The 17,523-nt window shown below is 38.4% G+C and overlaps 1 protein-coding gene across 1 annotated transcript in view; it reads left to right on the top strand.

Moving 5' to 3' along the window:
- Nucleotides 1-17,523, top strand: part of COL5A2 (collagen type V alpha 2 chain) — a 525,281-nt gene that overhangs the window by 386,080 nt on the left and 121,678 nt on the right. Inside the window, exons 19-31 of the mRNA XM_069733787.1 lie at nt 4,467-4,565; nt 4,736-4,780; nt 4,860-4,958; nt 6,557-6,610; nt 6,739-6,846; nt 7,488-7,541; nt 7,862-7,960; nt 9,681-9,734; nt 12,187-12,285; nt 12,370-12,423; nt 12,514-12,567; nt 12,650-12,703; nt 15,062-15,115. Coding sequence (XP_069589888.1) covers nt 4,467-4,565; nt 4,736-4,780; nt 4,860-4,958; nt 6,557-6,610; nt 6,739-6,846; nt 7,488-7,541; nt 7,862-7,960; nt 9,681-9,734; nt 12,187-12,285; nt 12,370-12,423; nt 12,514-12,567; nt 12,650-12,703; nt 15,062-15,115 — 927 coding nt within the window. The remainder of the gene's footprint in view (nt 1-4,466; nt 4,566-4,735; nt 4,781-4,859; nt 4,959-6,556; nt 6,611-6,738; nt 6,847-7,487; nt 7,542-7,861; nt 7,961-9,680; nt 9,735-12,186; nt 12,286-12,369; nt 12,424-12,513; nt 12,568-12,649; nt 12,704-15,061; nt 15,116-17,523) is intronic.

Below are 17,523 nucleotides of genomic sequence, written 5' to 3'. Positions count from 1 at the left end.
TTGTGTGCAGTAAGAGTTATCCCCTTGAGAAAGCAACAAACAAGCAAGTGAAACGTACGTTGGGGGCTCTGTTGGATTCCTCTGGTGCCATCCACCCCATTCTGGTGTTAGCTGCTGGTAAGCACCATTTATAGCTATTTGCTTTGATGATTATATGGTTACTTTGGGTTAGCACTTCATTTTGTTTGGTGCTGGCTGCAGGGAAGTGCTATTGTATAAGGATTTATTCAATGAGATCATACTATTGCACTATATTAGCACTTTCATTATGGCATGCCTTCCTGATTTATGTGATACTGGCAGCTACGTGGGGTATATGGCACTCATGATCTTTCGTATCATCCTGTTGTAATTTTTACTATGTGTTACACTTTATTAAATTTTCACAATAAAATACTCTTTTTAACCTAAGTACTCCCTTTTCTTCCTAATTTTTCTAGATAGTATATGGAGTTGGTTTCCTTTGCTGTCCTCTTTTTTGAGCCTTTGTTTTGCATAATTTTATGCAAGGTATTTAGACAATGTGGGTATCTGGTATCTGAGTCTCATATATGTGTATGTAGCTTTGTCGCCTTAAAAGGAGGGGGGCTCAGACACATTTCCTGCACAGGGGCCCCAAGCTGTCTGTGTCCGCCCCTGCTCTGAACAGCCCCTAATATAAGACCCATGGCCACATGTAGCATTTTATAATATAGTATAGCTGATGTTAATTTATGTAGAAATGTAAGCTGCTTGCCAGGGATGAGCCGTCCACAGGGGTCTTAATGTGAATAGGGGAAGGACAGCTGTATCTAATGTGAGTTTACATGTAGTGACAGCCATGAATACATTGTATTTTAACTACTGGTACACAAATCGGTTACTTTTGGTTCATAGATAAGTAAATCAATAATGTTTGCAGGTGTTATGTAGTCACTGTGATGGAGACAGCTGTAGCTGAAAAAGCTACAGTGGGCAAAATCCAGAGTTTCATCTGCCACAAGATAATAAATCGCAGACTGCTTAATGCAATGAAAGTTATCATTCCTCTTAACAGTGTGTAATCAGTTACTTTCTCAAGCATGCTTGGCTTTACAAAATTCTCAAAAGTGTATTAAAGAATTGGAATGAAAATTGTTTGGCACAGTAAGTGGAATCACTGAGAAATGCTCTGAGGAGGCTTCTATTTGTTTCAAGGGAAGACGTTTCTGTGAACTGTTCAACCAGTTTTCAGAAATTACAAACATAAACTGAACTGATCTAGAGTTGATTGTATAACAAATTTAATCTAGAAACTCAAACAATTCCTAAACTATACGGAGTTTTTGATATATTGGGATAGATGGTGTATCCTTTACAGCGGTCCACGGCTCTTGCAGAACATGTAATTCTCATTCTGAAGAGACAATAGGTCTATCTTGTTTGTATCTACTGATATATGCGATGCGGTAAACACATGGTGCATTTAGATTAATTACATCAAATTATTTAATACCTAATTACATTATAAAAAGATTCAGTGGTAACATTTACAAAGCCAGATGTATTATATGCAAGTCAAAATGGACAGGGTGGTTGGGGAAATTTGTGCCCATTTTAGCTATGTGCACACGTAGGAAGGGTCCTCTGTGGGTTCTCCCTCAGCGGATTTGATAAATCTGCAGGGCAAAACCGCTGCCGTTATACCTGCAGATTTATCACGGTTTGTCTTGCGGTTTCCGCTGCGGGTTACTCCTGCACTTGTTTTACTATTGATGGTGCATATGCAGCATCAATAGTAATGTTAAAAATAATAAAAACAATGGTTATACTCACTCTCCGACATCCCGATCTCCTCGGGGCTGCACGCGGCGGTCCGGTTCCAAAGATGCTATGCGAGAAGGACCTTCGTGACGTCACGGTCATGTGGCGCTGAAAACGATAACTCCGAGCACTAAAAAATACTCGGAGGACCCCTGAGCATGCTCGAGAAATCTCGAGTAACCAGAATATTCGCTCATCACTAGTAATTTTCTATTCTATAAACTTAGTACATTTTGTCACATTTTAGTGCACTTTTCATTAAACATCATCTTAATAGAAATGGCAGTACGTTGTGGCTTTATTGTGAGAGACAATCATAAAATCATCTGGGTTCAGTACAGTAATTTTTGTGCAGCCATGTACTTAAACACTGGCCAACCAGTATCACAATGTCAGCAATGACATTTCACTCTACTATTTCTTTGTTGCAGCTTGAAATATGATATTAGATATCATATTAGATTCTGCCTTCTTTATTTTTTGCCATATAAAAGCAATAATTGCTGTATGTGCATTGTAACAATCATATTTATTAAATACAATCCGTTTCATCTAATCTATGATCCCAATGATGCCAGACTTAAAGGAATATTATTACTATCCCACAAATTTATGGCATACCACTAAGATTGATACATAGGTTGATACATAAAATGAGAATAATGGGGATAGGGGAAAATATGTGTAAGTGGGTTAAGAGCTGGCTCAGGGATAGGAACCAAAGAGTGGTTATTAATGGAGCACACTCGGACTGGGTAGCGGTTAGCAGTGGGGTACCACAGGGGTCAGTATTGGGCCCTCTTCTTTTTAACATATTTTTAATGACCTTGTAGGGGGCATTCAGAGTAGAATTTCAATATTTGCAGATGACACTAAACTCCGAAGGGTAATCACTACAGAAGAGGACAATTTTATATTACGGGATGATTTATGTAAACTAGAAGCTTGGGCTGATAAATGGCAAATGAGCTTTAATATGGGGATAAATGTAAGGTCATGCACTTCGGTAGAAGTAATAAGATGTATAACTAATAAGATGTATAACTATGTGCTTAATTCTAAAACTCTGGGCAAAACCATCAATGAAAAAGACCTGGGTGTATGGGTGGATGACAAACTCACATTTAGTGGCCAGCGTCAGGCAGCTGCTATAAAGGCAAATAAAATAATGGGATGCATTAAAAGAGGCATAGATGCTCATGAGGAGAACATAATTTTACCTCTATACAAGTCACTAGAGCGACCACACTTAGAATACTGTGCACAGTTCTGGTCTCCAGTGTATAAGGTTATTAGATGACTGGGGGGTCTGCAATACCAAGATAGGTTATTACACTTGGGGCTATTTAGTTTGGAAAAACGAAGGCTAAGGGGTGATCTTATGTTAATATATAAATATATGACAGGACAGTACAAAGACCTTTCTGATGATCTTTTTAATCATAGACCTGAGACAGGGACAAGGGGGCATCCTCTACGTCTGGAGGAAAGAAGGTTTAGGGTTTAAGCATAATAACAGATGCGGATTCTTTACTGTAAGAGCAGTGAGACTATGCAACTCTCTGCCGTATGATGTTGTAATGAGTGATTCATTACTAAAATTTAAGAGGGGACTGGATGCCTTTCTTGAAAAGTATAATGTTACAAGTTATATATACTAGATTCCTTGGTAGGGCGTTGATCCAGGGAACTAGTCTGATTGCCGTATGTGGAGTCGAGAAGGAATTTTTTTCCCCAATGTGGAGCTTACTCTTTGCTACATGGTTTTTTTTGCCTTCCTCTGGATCAACATGTTAGGGCATGTTAGGCTAGGTTCAGATTGCGTTAGTGCAATCCGTTTAGTGCCTAGCGCTAGCGGATTGTTCTAACGCAATGTGTTTAAAAGGGGTCGCGGTAACGTTCCCGCTCTTGCAGGTCTCCGATCTGCGAGAGCGGGGAACGGACCTCGGGCACGCCGCGGACGCTGCCAGCAGCGTCCGCAGCGCGCCACAAAACAACGGCACATCGCTAGCGCGTGCCGAACATGGCACGCGCTAGTGATGCACTTTCCCATTGCTGTGAATGGGCGCGCTAACGGACGTGTTGCACGGTGTTAATTTCGCCGTGCAACGCTGTCCGTTAGCACGGTCCCATTAACGCAATGGGAACCTAGCCTTAGGTTAGGCTATGGGTTGAACTAGATGGACTTATAGTCTTCCTTCAACCTTAATAATAACTATAACTAATATTGAGGCTTGAATTGAACTGCAGCTGTATAGATGGTTGTGAAATGTAAAATAAACATAAAATGACTGCTCCATTGGATTTTGTATGTTGAACGTGTATTGTGGGCAGAGCTATAATGCTCCATATTACACACTGTATTACAGGACTAGATGTAGAGGTAGGTCTGGTACTGTTAGTCTTTGTGTGGGTTATTTTTCTTTGACTTTATGTAAAATTAAACTAATAAAGCAGTAATTTATTGTAGTTCAAGTTTTTGGTTGTAATTATCACAGTTAGTTTGTTAATGCTGTATTGTAACAAGCAAGCATAAATACAATTGTGAAAGAAGCAGATATTGTTGGAAAGTTGAACGCTTCCTGCTCACTACTTAAACACAAGTGACATCATATAACCATGATGCCAACCAATTTATGGCTTTAATGGTATGTTTTAATTTCTTCAACTTTCCATTAAACAAGGGTGATGCTGGCCCAACTGGTGCGCGTGGTCCTGAAGGTCCTCAAGGTCCAAGAGGTGAAACTGGTTCCCAAGGACATGCCGGATCACAAGGTATCCAGGTATGTTTGTTTTCATGGGAATTTGGAAGTGAAAGTGCACCATACAATAAAAAAGCTTCAAAAAAGAAAAAGGGCAACAGAAGAGAATGCAATAATACAATGAATAATTACCACATAAGTTAGCTTTAAATGTGGTAATAATAATTAAATCTGTTTTATTTTGCTTTCAGGGTACACCAGGGACTGATGGAACTGGTGGAGCTAAAGGACCAACTGTAAGTAAAATGTAACTAACAATGACATTTTCCATGGAATATGTGCATTTTTTGACATACATTATATTTTCTCTCCCAGGGAGGTCCTGGTGTTGCAGGTTCTCCTGGACTTATAGGACCACCTGGGTCTCCTGGACCTCAAGGAAGTACTGGAGCTCCTGGTATCAGAGGCTCAGTGGTAAGTATAACATACAATATAGTTTCCCATAGTAATCACAGTCATTTCCATTATAGGTTGTTATTCAAAGTATGAGGTTGGTTCTGAAGATGAGGCTGCTTCATGCCAGGCTGATGAGGATTGCTGTAATTAAAGCATTTAAATGGCATCATCAATCACTAGTCTCTGATAGCGATATTTAAATGACACCATGCTGGTGCTTCACAACATGATTATGGGGAGCCAAAGGAAGATGTTACCATTACTGCCAGGGGCCCACTGAAGGCCCCCATGGCTGGCATCTTGATGCTTAATCCTCCTACAATACTGTGCTATTGCAGTTTATAGTACAAGCAATCTCAGGTTTAAGTACCCTAGGCATACTAAAACTTGAAAAAAAAGTTTTATTTATATTAAAGTTAAATTTTCAACTTTTCTCCCTTCAAAAATAAAGAAATAAAAATAATGTAGAAAATTAACATATTTGGTATTGTTGTGTCTTATAAAGTTCGATCTATCAAAATATTTAAAATAGATACAAGAGAAAAAAGATATCTAGAATTCTAGCTTATGTCCCATCTCCTGATGACGTGGTGAAACATGTTGGGGGGACGAGTATGCTAAATCTATGTCCTATTCTGCCAGATACGGGCTAGCACCCTGGGGTGCTACCGAATGTGTACAAATGATAGCAGTGAGCTATAGTACAATGATAATTAAAGTATCTAGGCAGATTAGGGACATTTTATTTCATACCCTATTTTAATTTTAATACAATAATAAAAGCTATTTTTAGGCTTTCTAGTGAGGTTTTAGTTGGGTTTCATTACAATTTATTAATAATTAATGTATCCTTCCAAAGCCTGTATGTGCTCAAATTTGTAATTTTATTTTTGGATTTCGCTTTTTTCAAACTAAGCAATTTCCTCCTTTTGAAGCTACAACTCCATTTTAAATAATCTGTAGTTTAATATGCATGATAAATACATCTAAAAATAAAACAGTATTTGCACCAAAATGCACCAAAATTTCAGGAGCAATAAGGAAAGTATCTGACTGAGTATATTTTTTCAAGCTATATTAGCTTCTTTAAATCTTCACTCATATATATTTAAGTCTTGAATGCAAGGTTTACAACATAGGTCTCTGCATATTCGGGCTTTCACTTGGCTTGGGCTTGCAGACCCTCATAGGCTGCTTGTCTATAGAATTCAGAACAGTCATCATAATATTTTGCACTGTCCTTGTGCCGATAAGAGGTTCTGCACCCTCTATGCGCAATTTTGTTTTACCCATTTAATGTCTGCTCAGAATAGGAGAAAGCAGGGAAAGCTAGGGAAAGAGCCAAGTGCGTAAATCATGTGAGCACTGACATTTTACCACTTATGGATGTGGAGTGGACAGTCTTTCATTTGCTTCGTCATGTCCATGGGCAGAAAGGTGCTTTCCAGTGAATAACTGGGGTAAGGAATATTTGCAGTACCACTTACTGATATAGGATGATACTATTGCATAATCATTTTACTGTTAAGTATTTTTGTAGTACTGTATATGCTTGGTAATGTTAAAAATATATTTGTGCAATAAACCACTTCATACACATTTGTTATTGCTCAAAGGGTGATCCAGGTGTCCCTGGTTTTAAAGGTGAAGCTGGACCCAAAGGGGAACCTGTAAGTATTTGTAGGAACTTATATTTACTTATATTACTGTAACTTGTATATGATGTCCACTGGGAAGAACTCTTTAACAAAGCAAGAAATAATTAAAGAAAACTAAAGAAAACTTTGTGTTGAATCAGGGTCCACATGGTCCACAAGGTGCAACAGGTCCACAAGGTGAAGAGGGGAAAAGAGGTCCCCGTGGAGACCCCGGATCAATAGGTCCTCAAGGACCAGTTGGAGAAAGGGTATTTCAGTTTTTATTGATAAAATAATGGATTGTATTATCCAAAATGAACGTAAAAGGATTTTCCTGTACAGATTTTCATAGCTTATGCGGGCAGTATTATATGTGATGGGATGACAACTTCTTATGTGGAAAACCCTGTCGTCCTGATGTATTGATTTGAAATTAAGATTAAATAGAAAACTTTATATTAAGGTCTAACGGAAATTCAATAAATCAGTTCACAGTCATTGTCCTTTTTATGTACATCTCTGTAGTTGTACCCAAGGTTAGTAATAATTAAATCACTGAATAATGCTTTGGAAATGCAAAATTTGTGGAGGAACTGTAGGAAAATAAATTGTAGTAATTTTAGGCTTTTGCCCATTATGTTTGGTGGGATGGCTTGTAACAGTCCTACTGACATAAGAATAAAATATTTTCCTGTGTAAACAGGTTCAGTGATTACAGTACATTGGTCGCTGAGTTCTGAGACCCTAATTATGAACAGTAATGTTTGACGTTTATACTACATTAAGCTTTGTTACAATGCAGTCTTTGAATGGGTAATGATTCAGTACAAAAGGGTCTACTTGTGAAAACCTAAATAATACATTATGTTCAAAATGTATAATTATTAACATATATCACTTTTATCATTAGGGTGCCCCTGGTAATCGTGGGTTTCCTGGATCAGATGGGCTTTCTGGCCCCAAGGTAACAATATTAGCTTTGATGTGTTCATTACCTAATGTGCTTATAAATACAAAGTAAATGGTGCCTATAATAGATATAGTACTCACCTATTACCATCACTCTAACATTACTTACACAACACACAATCCATAAAATACACTTATAATACTAGTATTTATTCTTATATGCCAAGAATATAAAACATAGAAGTATTACATTCAAACATATTTCCATTGTAGATATCTGCATTCAATTTGTTCAGTTATTTATTAGATATTCTTTAAATCAACATATTTTATTAGTTCTTCTGTATTCTAAAATATTAACACAAACCTTTGCAGGGTGCTCAAGGAGAACGAGGAATAGCTGGGGTTTCCGGACCTAAAGGAGCTACTGGGGACCCTGGTCGTCTAGGAGAACCTGGTCTTCCTGGTGCTAGAGTAAGACAGATCTGCACATATAATGCCTTTGTAATATTTTCTGATTTACATTTCTATTAAATATCTATATTTTTTATTCATATTTGTTTAACAGATGTAAGGCAAGATATACCTTATAGTCTAGAAGCGTAAGGCAGATCCATGCTACATGGTTATTTTCCCTTTAGAAACACAGTAGAAATCAATGAATTTACTGTTTAATTGTATAATCAAATTCCTGCACAACATAAGAGTAGGTTTCCTATAAGATACCTATTGCTAGGGGTCGAGTTCCTGCCTCTGCACAGGGGGAATCTCGAGCCATCTCCGCTGCGGTCTCCCATTCTTCTCCTGACGCAGTGGAGCCTGCTCAGCGGAGGCGTCGGTCCCAGCGCCATGCTCAGTCTGACACTGTGCGAAGGGTTACTGCTGTCCTTCCAGCTTCTACCATTGTAGCCAGTACTGGTCAGCAGCAAGCAGACGTCTTTGGGACTAAATCCTACTTTTCCCCTTCTGAGCATGCCCAGAGTAAGATCTCTCATTGGAGATCAAGGGTCCTGAAGGTGTTCAACGTCTGTGGCAGCCTCTCATTGGTCCTTCTAGGAAGGTCCTGTACTTGCTGCAGCTATAAGAGGTGTGCATGACCACACGACCATGCGCTAGTATCAATTTATGTATGAGCTCAGTGCCTGTGTGGTCATGTTTGTATGCAGTCAGGGACCCGGCTGAAATAAGCCCCTAGAATGCTGGCACCTCCGGCGAGGAGTTTTGTGTGTGTGTATTCAGGGACCCGGCTGAAATAAGCCCCTAGAATGCTGGCACCTCCGGCGAGGAGTTTCATGCTTGCATTTGACTGCATGACCACCATCTGCTCTACTAAGTAGCTGTGTTCCTCTGTGAGCTAAACAGGGCACAGCGCTATCTTTGTTAACAGACTGTGAAGTAACAGAGTCTGTTTATATTACTTTATTGTACCGCCATATCTAGCAGCAGGTGCTTTCCTGCACAGTGGATCCCGGGTTGCGAACGCACCAACTTATTCTAATAAATAAATATTTGGTGCGTTCCGCCAACCCTAAAACCTAGCATGTGAAGGCGGTGATCTTTAGACAATTGCCCAACACCAACTAGTGCCCAACACCAACTAGAAAGCGGGTCTGGCACGTAGAGGAACAATCCCTTCTTACTTTCTAATGTATGGAAGAATGGGAACTCATTCCCTTTTCCTCCTTTATGTCTTCTCCCAAGCACTCACCTTTTCTTAAGCTCCTACAAACCCCATACAGTGCTTAGTGGGATTTTTCACCACTGAATTTCTTTTTAATTTTTAGAATTTTTAAACTTCCTGTTCCGCTGGGTAGGCTTGCAATGCAGTACTAAATTCTCTATGTTATCTTGTAACACTATGCAATAAATAATTTGGATACTTTCTACTCTAAAACCCTGCAGCTAAATGCAGTGCTATAACCCAGTTACCCATATGCTCTGGTATTTTTGCCATTGTAACTTTTTTTTGTGGTTTTACACTGTTTTATAGAGATGTCCAGTTTCATTTAAACTCAATCTTGCACATAGAAAATTTTGCCTCAAAGCATCACATCATATTTTCCACTGATCATTGAAGTATCCAGGGATTTGCTTTGTAATGAAAAGCATGTATCATGTTGGAAGCGCTGTTCATGCAATATATCTCCCGAGGGAGGTATGAGAAGATTACTAATGTATCTTACTTCTGTTTTAGGGTCTGACTGGAAATCCTGGAGTCCTAGGTCCAGAAGGCAAACCAGGACCAGTGGTAATGCATATTTTTTATATTATTTACCTACGGATATTTAAGAAGCTGAAAAATCAAAGACATTTTGTTGCTTAAGATTTAGGCATATTCTCTTGACACCCATTGAGCAACGCCCTTGGGCCTGAATACAAATATTGTAAATCTAGGTGCAGAAATCAATCCAGGACAAGTGGCAAAATGTATTATATTATATATATATAGTATATTTAACATTATGATTTTAACTACTGTAATTAATTATTAGGAGAGCAAATTCCGGTTGTTGATTAAGATTTAAGCAGGGTTGCCCAGGTGAGCATTCTCACTAGTTCACTCTGCGTGGTACAGCTAGCGAGAAACCAGTCCAAAATTCGTCATGCTTGAGTCTCAATCTAATTAATGGCAACTGAATAGCCCAGTAGCCCATCAAGTTCTTACTGCCCACACTAGAAGAAACAACACTTCTTCGACATTCAGCCTCATTGTTACGATTCCATCAGTGTAAGGCTACTTTCACACATAAGGTTTTCACCGTAAGGCCGGCATCACACTCGGCGTAAGACAATACGGTCCGTAAATTACGGCCGTAATACGCAGAAAAGTCCCCAAAATAGTGGTCCGTATCTCCTCCGTAGGCAGGGTGTGTCAGCGTATTTTGTGCATGGCATCCTCCGTAAGTAATCCGTATGGCATCCGTACTGCGAGATTTTCTCGCAGGCTTGCAAAACCGACATAGGGACTTACAATGGACCCATGTGCTCCCAAAAACATAAAAACATATGTACTGTCTATATATATATATATATATATATATATATATATATATATATATCAGTGAGACACATATATATATGTATATTAATATTTCATCCAGCGCGAGATAGCTTAAAAGCCGGTAATTCAATTTCCGGCTTTTGCTATCTCCTTCCTAAACCCGACATGATATGAGACATGGTTTACATACAGTAAACCATCTCATATCCCCAATTTTTTTGCATATTCCACACTACTAATGTTAGTAGTGTGTATGTGCAAAATGTGGGCTCTCTAGCTATTAAATTAAAGTGTTAAATGGCGGAAAAAATTGGCGTGGGCTCCTGCGCAATTTTCTCCGCCAGAGTAGTAAAGCCAGTGACTGAGGGCAGATATTAATAGCCTGGAGAGGGTCCATGGTTTTTGCCCCCCCCCCCCCCCGGCTAAAAGCATCTGCCCCCAGCCACCCCAGAATAGGCACATCTGGAAGTATTTTAATGAAAAACACACAGGCTGTTGTAATATTTTATTCCAATTGAATTACGGGCTTTTAAGCTATCTCACGCTGGATGAAATATTAATATACATATATCTATATATGTGTGTCTCACTGACATATATATATATATATATATATATACCTATTCTATGTGTACACATTTGTTCTACCTATTCTAATGTAAGCTGTCAGTGTGATTTTACTGTACACCGCACTGAATTGCCGGCTTTTCTCTCTAACACCGCTGTGTATTTCTCGCAAGTCACACTGCTGGTCCGTGTGTAATCCATATTTTTCTCGCCCCCATAGACTTTCATTGGCATATTTTGTGCACAATACGGTGACAAACGCAGAATGCTGCAATTTTGTACGGCCGTAGAAAGCCGTATGATACGGATGCGTAATATACGGCTGATAGGACCTGACCCGTTGAGAATCATTGGGCCGTGTGTAATGCATGTTTTACGGACGTATTTTATGTGCTCATACGTCCGTAAAACTCGCTAGTGTGACGCCGACCTTAGGCACAATCTGGCGAATTAAAAAAAAAACAGGTCCAGTAAAATTTCCCGCCGGATCTGTTTTTTTCTCATAGACTTGTATTAGCGCCAGATGGCCTCACGTTTCATCCGTTTTTTGCTGGATCCACCGAAAATTAGTTTTCCAACTGCCAGAGAAAACGTACATAGAAACATTTTTTCTGTCCATCGAAAAACTAAACAGCAATGTTTCTGGTGGAAAACGGATTAAATGTGAGGTGAAATGATGAATCCGGCAACCGATTCTGTTTTTTTTTTCATTTTTCTCTCTCTCTCCACCCCGGACTAGCTAGTGCCCGGATATCAGATAGTTGGATCCGGCAAAAAAAAAAACGGATCCGTTGCATCAGTTTTTCACAATTTGCAATGGATCCGTTTTTTCCAAAAGTGGCCGGATTCAGACTGACGGCAAAAACCTGATGTGTGAAAGTAGCCTAATTGCTGCATGGATAAACAGATATACTGTTTATATTACTTGTAATTTAAAAAAAAAAAAAAAGACATATAAGTGTAAAGAAAGCTTACATTTTCAATTAAAATGACAACAGTTTTCATTTTGGATCATTCTGTATTTTTTCTGTAAATTAAATAATCAGTTTGGTTTTGGTTTGCAATTCATTCAAGTTGTCCTGTATTTAATTTTACTGTTAATGTTTTTCATTCTATTTTTTTTTTCTTGCAGGGAGGTCCTGGAGAAGATGGTCGCACTGGTCCACCTGGTCCAATCGGAATACGTGGTGAAACTGGAACTATGGGGCCTGCTGGTCCAAAAGGCAACAGTGTATGGGCTATATCAGTTTCTCTTAATTCAAAACCTTCATTATTTTTGTAATTTTCAGAATAATTTAAAAAAAATATTCAACAGGGAGATCCTGGAAAGCCTGGAGAGCAAGGCACTTCAGGAGCATCTGGACAAAGAGTATGTTACTATCTCATTTATTTCAGAATTATTCTTTAGTCACCAAATATATATTTCCAAAAATGTTACAATTTTTCTTATCATAATCAGGGAGCTCCAGGAAAAGATGGTGAAGTTGGTCCTTCTGGTCCTGCTGGCCCACCAGTAAGGAAAACAAAACTTATCAATATTTAGTAAGGATTATACATATATTTATTTTTTTAAAACCTGTTTTTCAATCATGTAGGGCCCAGCTGGGGAAAGAGGTGAACAAGGACCTCCTGGCCCCACTGGATTTCAGGTATGTTTCAAAATTCAATATTAGATTTTGGGTAATCCAATGTAGATCGCTTGTAGTGACTTAAAGGGGTTGTCCAGTCTAAGAAGGATAGTCTGCAGTCATTCTATGTGATTGCAAACTACTGAATCATGACAGTGTGTGATGCGCACACTGTTACTATTCTCCTGTATTCTTGTGCACATAGGAGGTCACGCACCAACTGGACTCTCCTCCACTTCTCAGTATCTTAGCAGAGGAGTGTAGTCAGCATGGCGCCACACAGGGAATACACGGAAATCGTGATAACACTCTTATGATTCAGCAGTAGCACTAAGTGACTTCAGACTTTTCTATTGAATCTCGACACCCTGTTTAAACTGCACATGGCACATGGTTTCCACTTCATTCATGTAACTGTACCTTAAATTCTCACATATGTAAGCACATTAACTAGAATGGTAGCTCCTTCACCTGTTTACACCCAACCCAGAGCCGTGTTTTTTACAGTAACAAAACCATGACTGCACTACACGGAGACCCTGTCCTATTCACAAATCCTCCCTGTATCATTCCATACTTTACATGAGCAAAATCTGGCTTGTAGTTCATCCTGCTGACCGCGGCAGTCAAATACTCCTTTTCAATAGGACCCATGTATTATGCTTTTCAAATGTCATAAGGTTGCCCTGTGGGAATTGTGCAGAAGTGAGTCACAATGTGTGATTGGACAGGAGAGAGTTAGTGGAGGTTCGCTGATTTTTTTTTTTTTTTAGCACATACAGATAGGGTAATAGTGAGTGAGTGACACCACTTTGCAACCAATCAGTGACACGGGACTTCTAAATGGATTTAGTATTGGACATAATCAGGGAGTCTCAAGTCTTACACCAAACTCATATTTTATTATAATGTGGAGTATTAAAATGAGTGATGTTGTATTACTGTAGTATTTATTGCTCAACAAACAATATGGTACACGTTGCTGTAATGGTGTCAATCTTTGACAACTGTTCAAAGGTCTATAGCCAATGTTTTTGGTAACAACAGCACCTGTTGAGGTATTATATTAAGTAATTTGACATAAAAATTAATTAAGAAAAACATTCTAAAATTTCCCCCATACATGTTCCATTATTGCCATTTGAAACCATTCAACCATTGAAATGTGATTATTAGAGGGGAAAAAAGGATAGGGAATGCTAAATTTTATTGCACAGTTCTTTTATTTCTGCGGAAGATCAGCCAGTGTCTGAGCTGTCTGAAAGCATAGGTGTGCCCAGCTGAAGATGCTTGTGTACGGTGGAGTCAGAACAGATAATTTTTGTCAATTGAGCATTTGGCTGACTGCCAGCTAAGGTGTGTGGGCATCATAAAGAGTAACCGTCGTTTTAATCAGTCATTTTCAAGTTTCTCAATTCACCTTTAAAATCTGTATTCAGTGAAGACAGATTGTTACATTACTGAGATAGGAGATGGAAATACCTACTGATAAGATTATATGTAAACGAGAAGGGAGAAACTCTTCTTCTACCTCCCTCAAAGTCTTCAACATCCCATCTACATAGAATACTGGGGTTGTTCACTGTGGCTGCGGTGGTGTCTCTGCCATTTGGTAATGTGACCCATGTCACTATTAGTGTGTACATGCTTTCATGGTTCATTTTGTTAATCCTGTATGACAGCTTTACACGCCATGTTTTGTGTCTGTAACTCTGAAAGGCTAATGATTATTTGATATGGGAGACTGATATAGTATTTTTTCATATTAGATGCAGCATGTCACAAAAATGACATCAAATTCCCACCTCAAGATATAATCTGAATAGTATCTCAATTATTTCTAGTTGTATATTCGCAGAGCACCACTACTGTGTGTCTTTGCTTTGCACTTTTCTGAGTGTGATTTAGTGTGTATTGTTTTAGGTGCTAATAAAGTAATTTTTGTACATTTGTAAACACTCCTATGTTTCTCATGTTTTATAATGCCAATTTTGGAGTGATTATACTGTGGCCGAGTGCACTGTGCTTTGTCCATATATCAATATGAGTCTGGGTCTTTGGTCATTAATAGAATCCTATTAGTAGCATCTGTGATCTCCTATCTTAGTCAAATAAAAATCTGTCATCACCAAATACAGATTGGAAACATGAATTGAAAATTTAAAAAACAAAAGAGAAGTCTTGACGAAGAAAGAGGCATATTTCTCTGATAAGAAATATTACAAATTTTATTATTTTCACGTGCACTATTCATTTATGAAATACAACGTTAAATGACGGTTGATCTCTTAAGTTAATTTATCTATGCACTCGCCTAGGAAAATCATAAAAGCACAATAATCAAATAGTATATCACATTGTGCTCTATGTACTTTACAGGGTTTACCAGGACCACCTGGACCCCCTGGAGAAACAGGGAAGCCAGGAGATGAGGTAAGCCATTACTTGCATATGAAATATGATAGGATAATTAAAACGTTCAATATGTGCAGAATTGAAATATGAAAAGTGAGAAGTTGTATACAATGTACAGTATAATATTCTGTATGTATATATATATATATATGTACATTGAAAACTAGAAGTTTACATACACTATATAAAAAGACACATGTGCATGTTTTTCTCAATATGTGACATGAAATCAGAATAAACCTTTCTTGTTTTAAGACAATTAGGATTACCATAAATTATTAATATTTGCCAAATGCCAGAATAATGAGAGATAATGTTTTAAGGCATTTTTATTACTTACTGCAAAGTCAAAAGTTTACATTCATTTCATTAATATTTGGTACCATTTTCCTTAAACTGAATGACTTGGGTAAAATATTTGGGATATCATTCCACGAGCGTCTCACAATAGTTGGTCTAAATTTGGGCCCATTCCTCCTGACAAAACTGGTGTAACTGATCAAGGTTTGTAGGTCACCTTGCTCATGCCTGCCTTTTCAGCTTTGCCCATAAATTTTCAATAGGATTGAGATCAGGGCTTTATGATGGCCACTCCAAAACATTGACTTTGTTATCCTTAAGCCACTTTGTTACCATTTTGGCAGTAAGCTTCGGGTTATTGTCTATTTGGAAGACCCATTTCCGCCCAATCTTTCACTTCCTGGCTGACGTCTTGAGATGTTTCTTCAGTATTGCCACATGACCTTCTTTTCTCATAATGCCATATATTTGTGAAGTGCACCAGTACCTCCTGCAGCTAAACAACCCCACAATATGATGCTGCCACCCCTGTGTTTCACAGTTGGGATGGTGTTCTTAGGCTTCCAGCTTCTCCCTTTTCCTCCAAACATAATGAAGGTCATTATGCCCAAACAGTTCAATTTTAGATTCATCAGACAGGACATGTCTCAAAAAATGTTGTTCTTGTGTGCATTTGCAAACATTAATCTGGCTTATTTTATGTATCTGTTGGAGTAATGGCTTCTTCCTGGCAGAGTGGCATTTCAGCCCACGTTGATACAGTACTCGTTTAACTGTGGATATTGGCACAATCTTACCAGCTTTTGCCGTCATCTTCACAAGGTCTTTTGCTTTTGTCCTTGGGTTGATATGCACATGTCGGATCAAAGCACATTCATCTCTTGGACACAGAACCTATCTCCTTCCTGAGCAGTATGTGGTTCCCATCTTGATTATTCTTGCATATAATTGTTTGTACAGATGAATGAGGCACCTTCAGGTATCTTGAAATTGTACCTAAGGATGAGCCAGACTTGTTCCTGGTAGCTTGGTTGATCTCTTTAGACCTACCCATGATGCTACACAAAGAAGCAGTATGTTTCAGGTGTGCATTAAAATACATCCATAAATGCGTCTCTAATTAACTCAGATATTGGCAAAAAATCTCACAGAAGCTCCCAAACACATGACATCATCATATGGGCTATCCAAAATTGTTTAAAGGCATAGTAATCTCAGTGTATGTAAACTTCTGACTTTGCAGTAATAAAATTGCCTTAAAACATTCTCTCTCATTATTCTGGCATTTGGCAAATAATTATGGTAATCCTAGTTGACCTAAAACGGGAAAGGTTTATTCTGATTTCATGTCAGATATTGAGAAAAACATGCATACGTGTCTTTTTATATAGTGTATGTAAACTTCTAGCTTCAGCTATATATACAGCTCTGGCAAAAATTAAGATACCACTGCAAAATTTTCAGTTTGTCTGATTTTTCTTTTTATAGGTATATTTTGAGTAAAATTTAAATTGTTCTTTTATTCTATAAACTACTGACAGCATGTCTCCGAAGTTCCAAGCAATACATTTTGCATTTATTTTCTGAAAATGAGAAATGGTCAAAATAACAAAAAAATGCATTGCTTGCAGACCTCAAATAATGTAAAAAAACAAGTTTATAATCATTTAGAAACAAGAATACTAATGTTTTAACTCAGGAAGAGTTCAGAAATCAATATTTTGTGGAATAACCATGATTTTTAGTCACAGCTTTCATGCGTCTTGGCATGCTTTCCACCAGTCTTTCACACTGCTTTTGGGTGAGCATATGCCATTCCTGGTACAAAAATGTAAGCAGTTCTTCTTTGTTTGATGGCTTGTGACTATCCATCTTCCTCTTGGTTACATTCCAGAGGTTTTCAATGGGGTTCAGATCTAGAGATTGGGATGGCCATGACAGGGATTTGATGTGGTGGTTCTTCATCCACACCTTGATTGACCTAGCTGTGTGGCATGGCGCATTGTCCTGCTGGAAAAACCAGTCCTCAGAGTTGGGGAACATTGCCTGAGCAGAAGGAATCAACTGTTTTTCCAGAATAACCTTGTATATAGCTTGATTCATACGTCCTTCGCAAAGATTAACCT

This window comes from Ranitomeya imitator, chromosome 7, assembly GCF_032444005.1.
Source record: "Ranitomeya imitator isolate aRanImi1 chromosome 7, aRanImi1.pri, whole genome shotgun sequence".
Lineage (NCBI taxonomy): Eukaryota > Metazoa > Chordata > Amphibia > Anura > Dendrobatidae > Ranitomeya > Ranitomeya imitator.
This window is presented reverse-complemented; position numbering and strand designations above follow the sequence as displayed.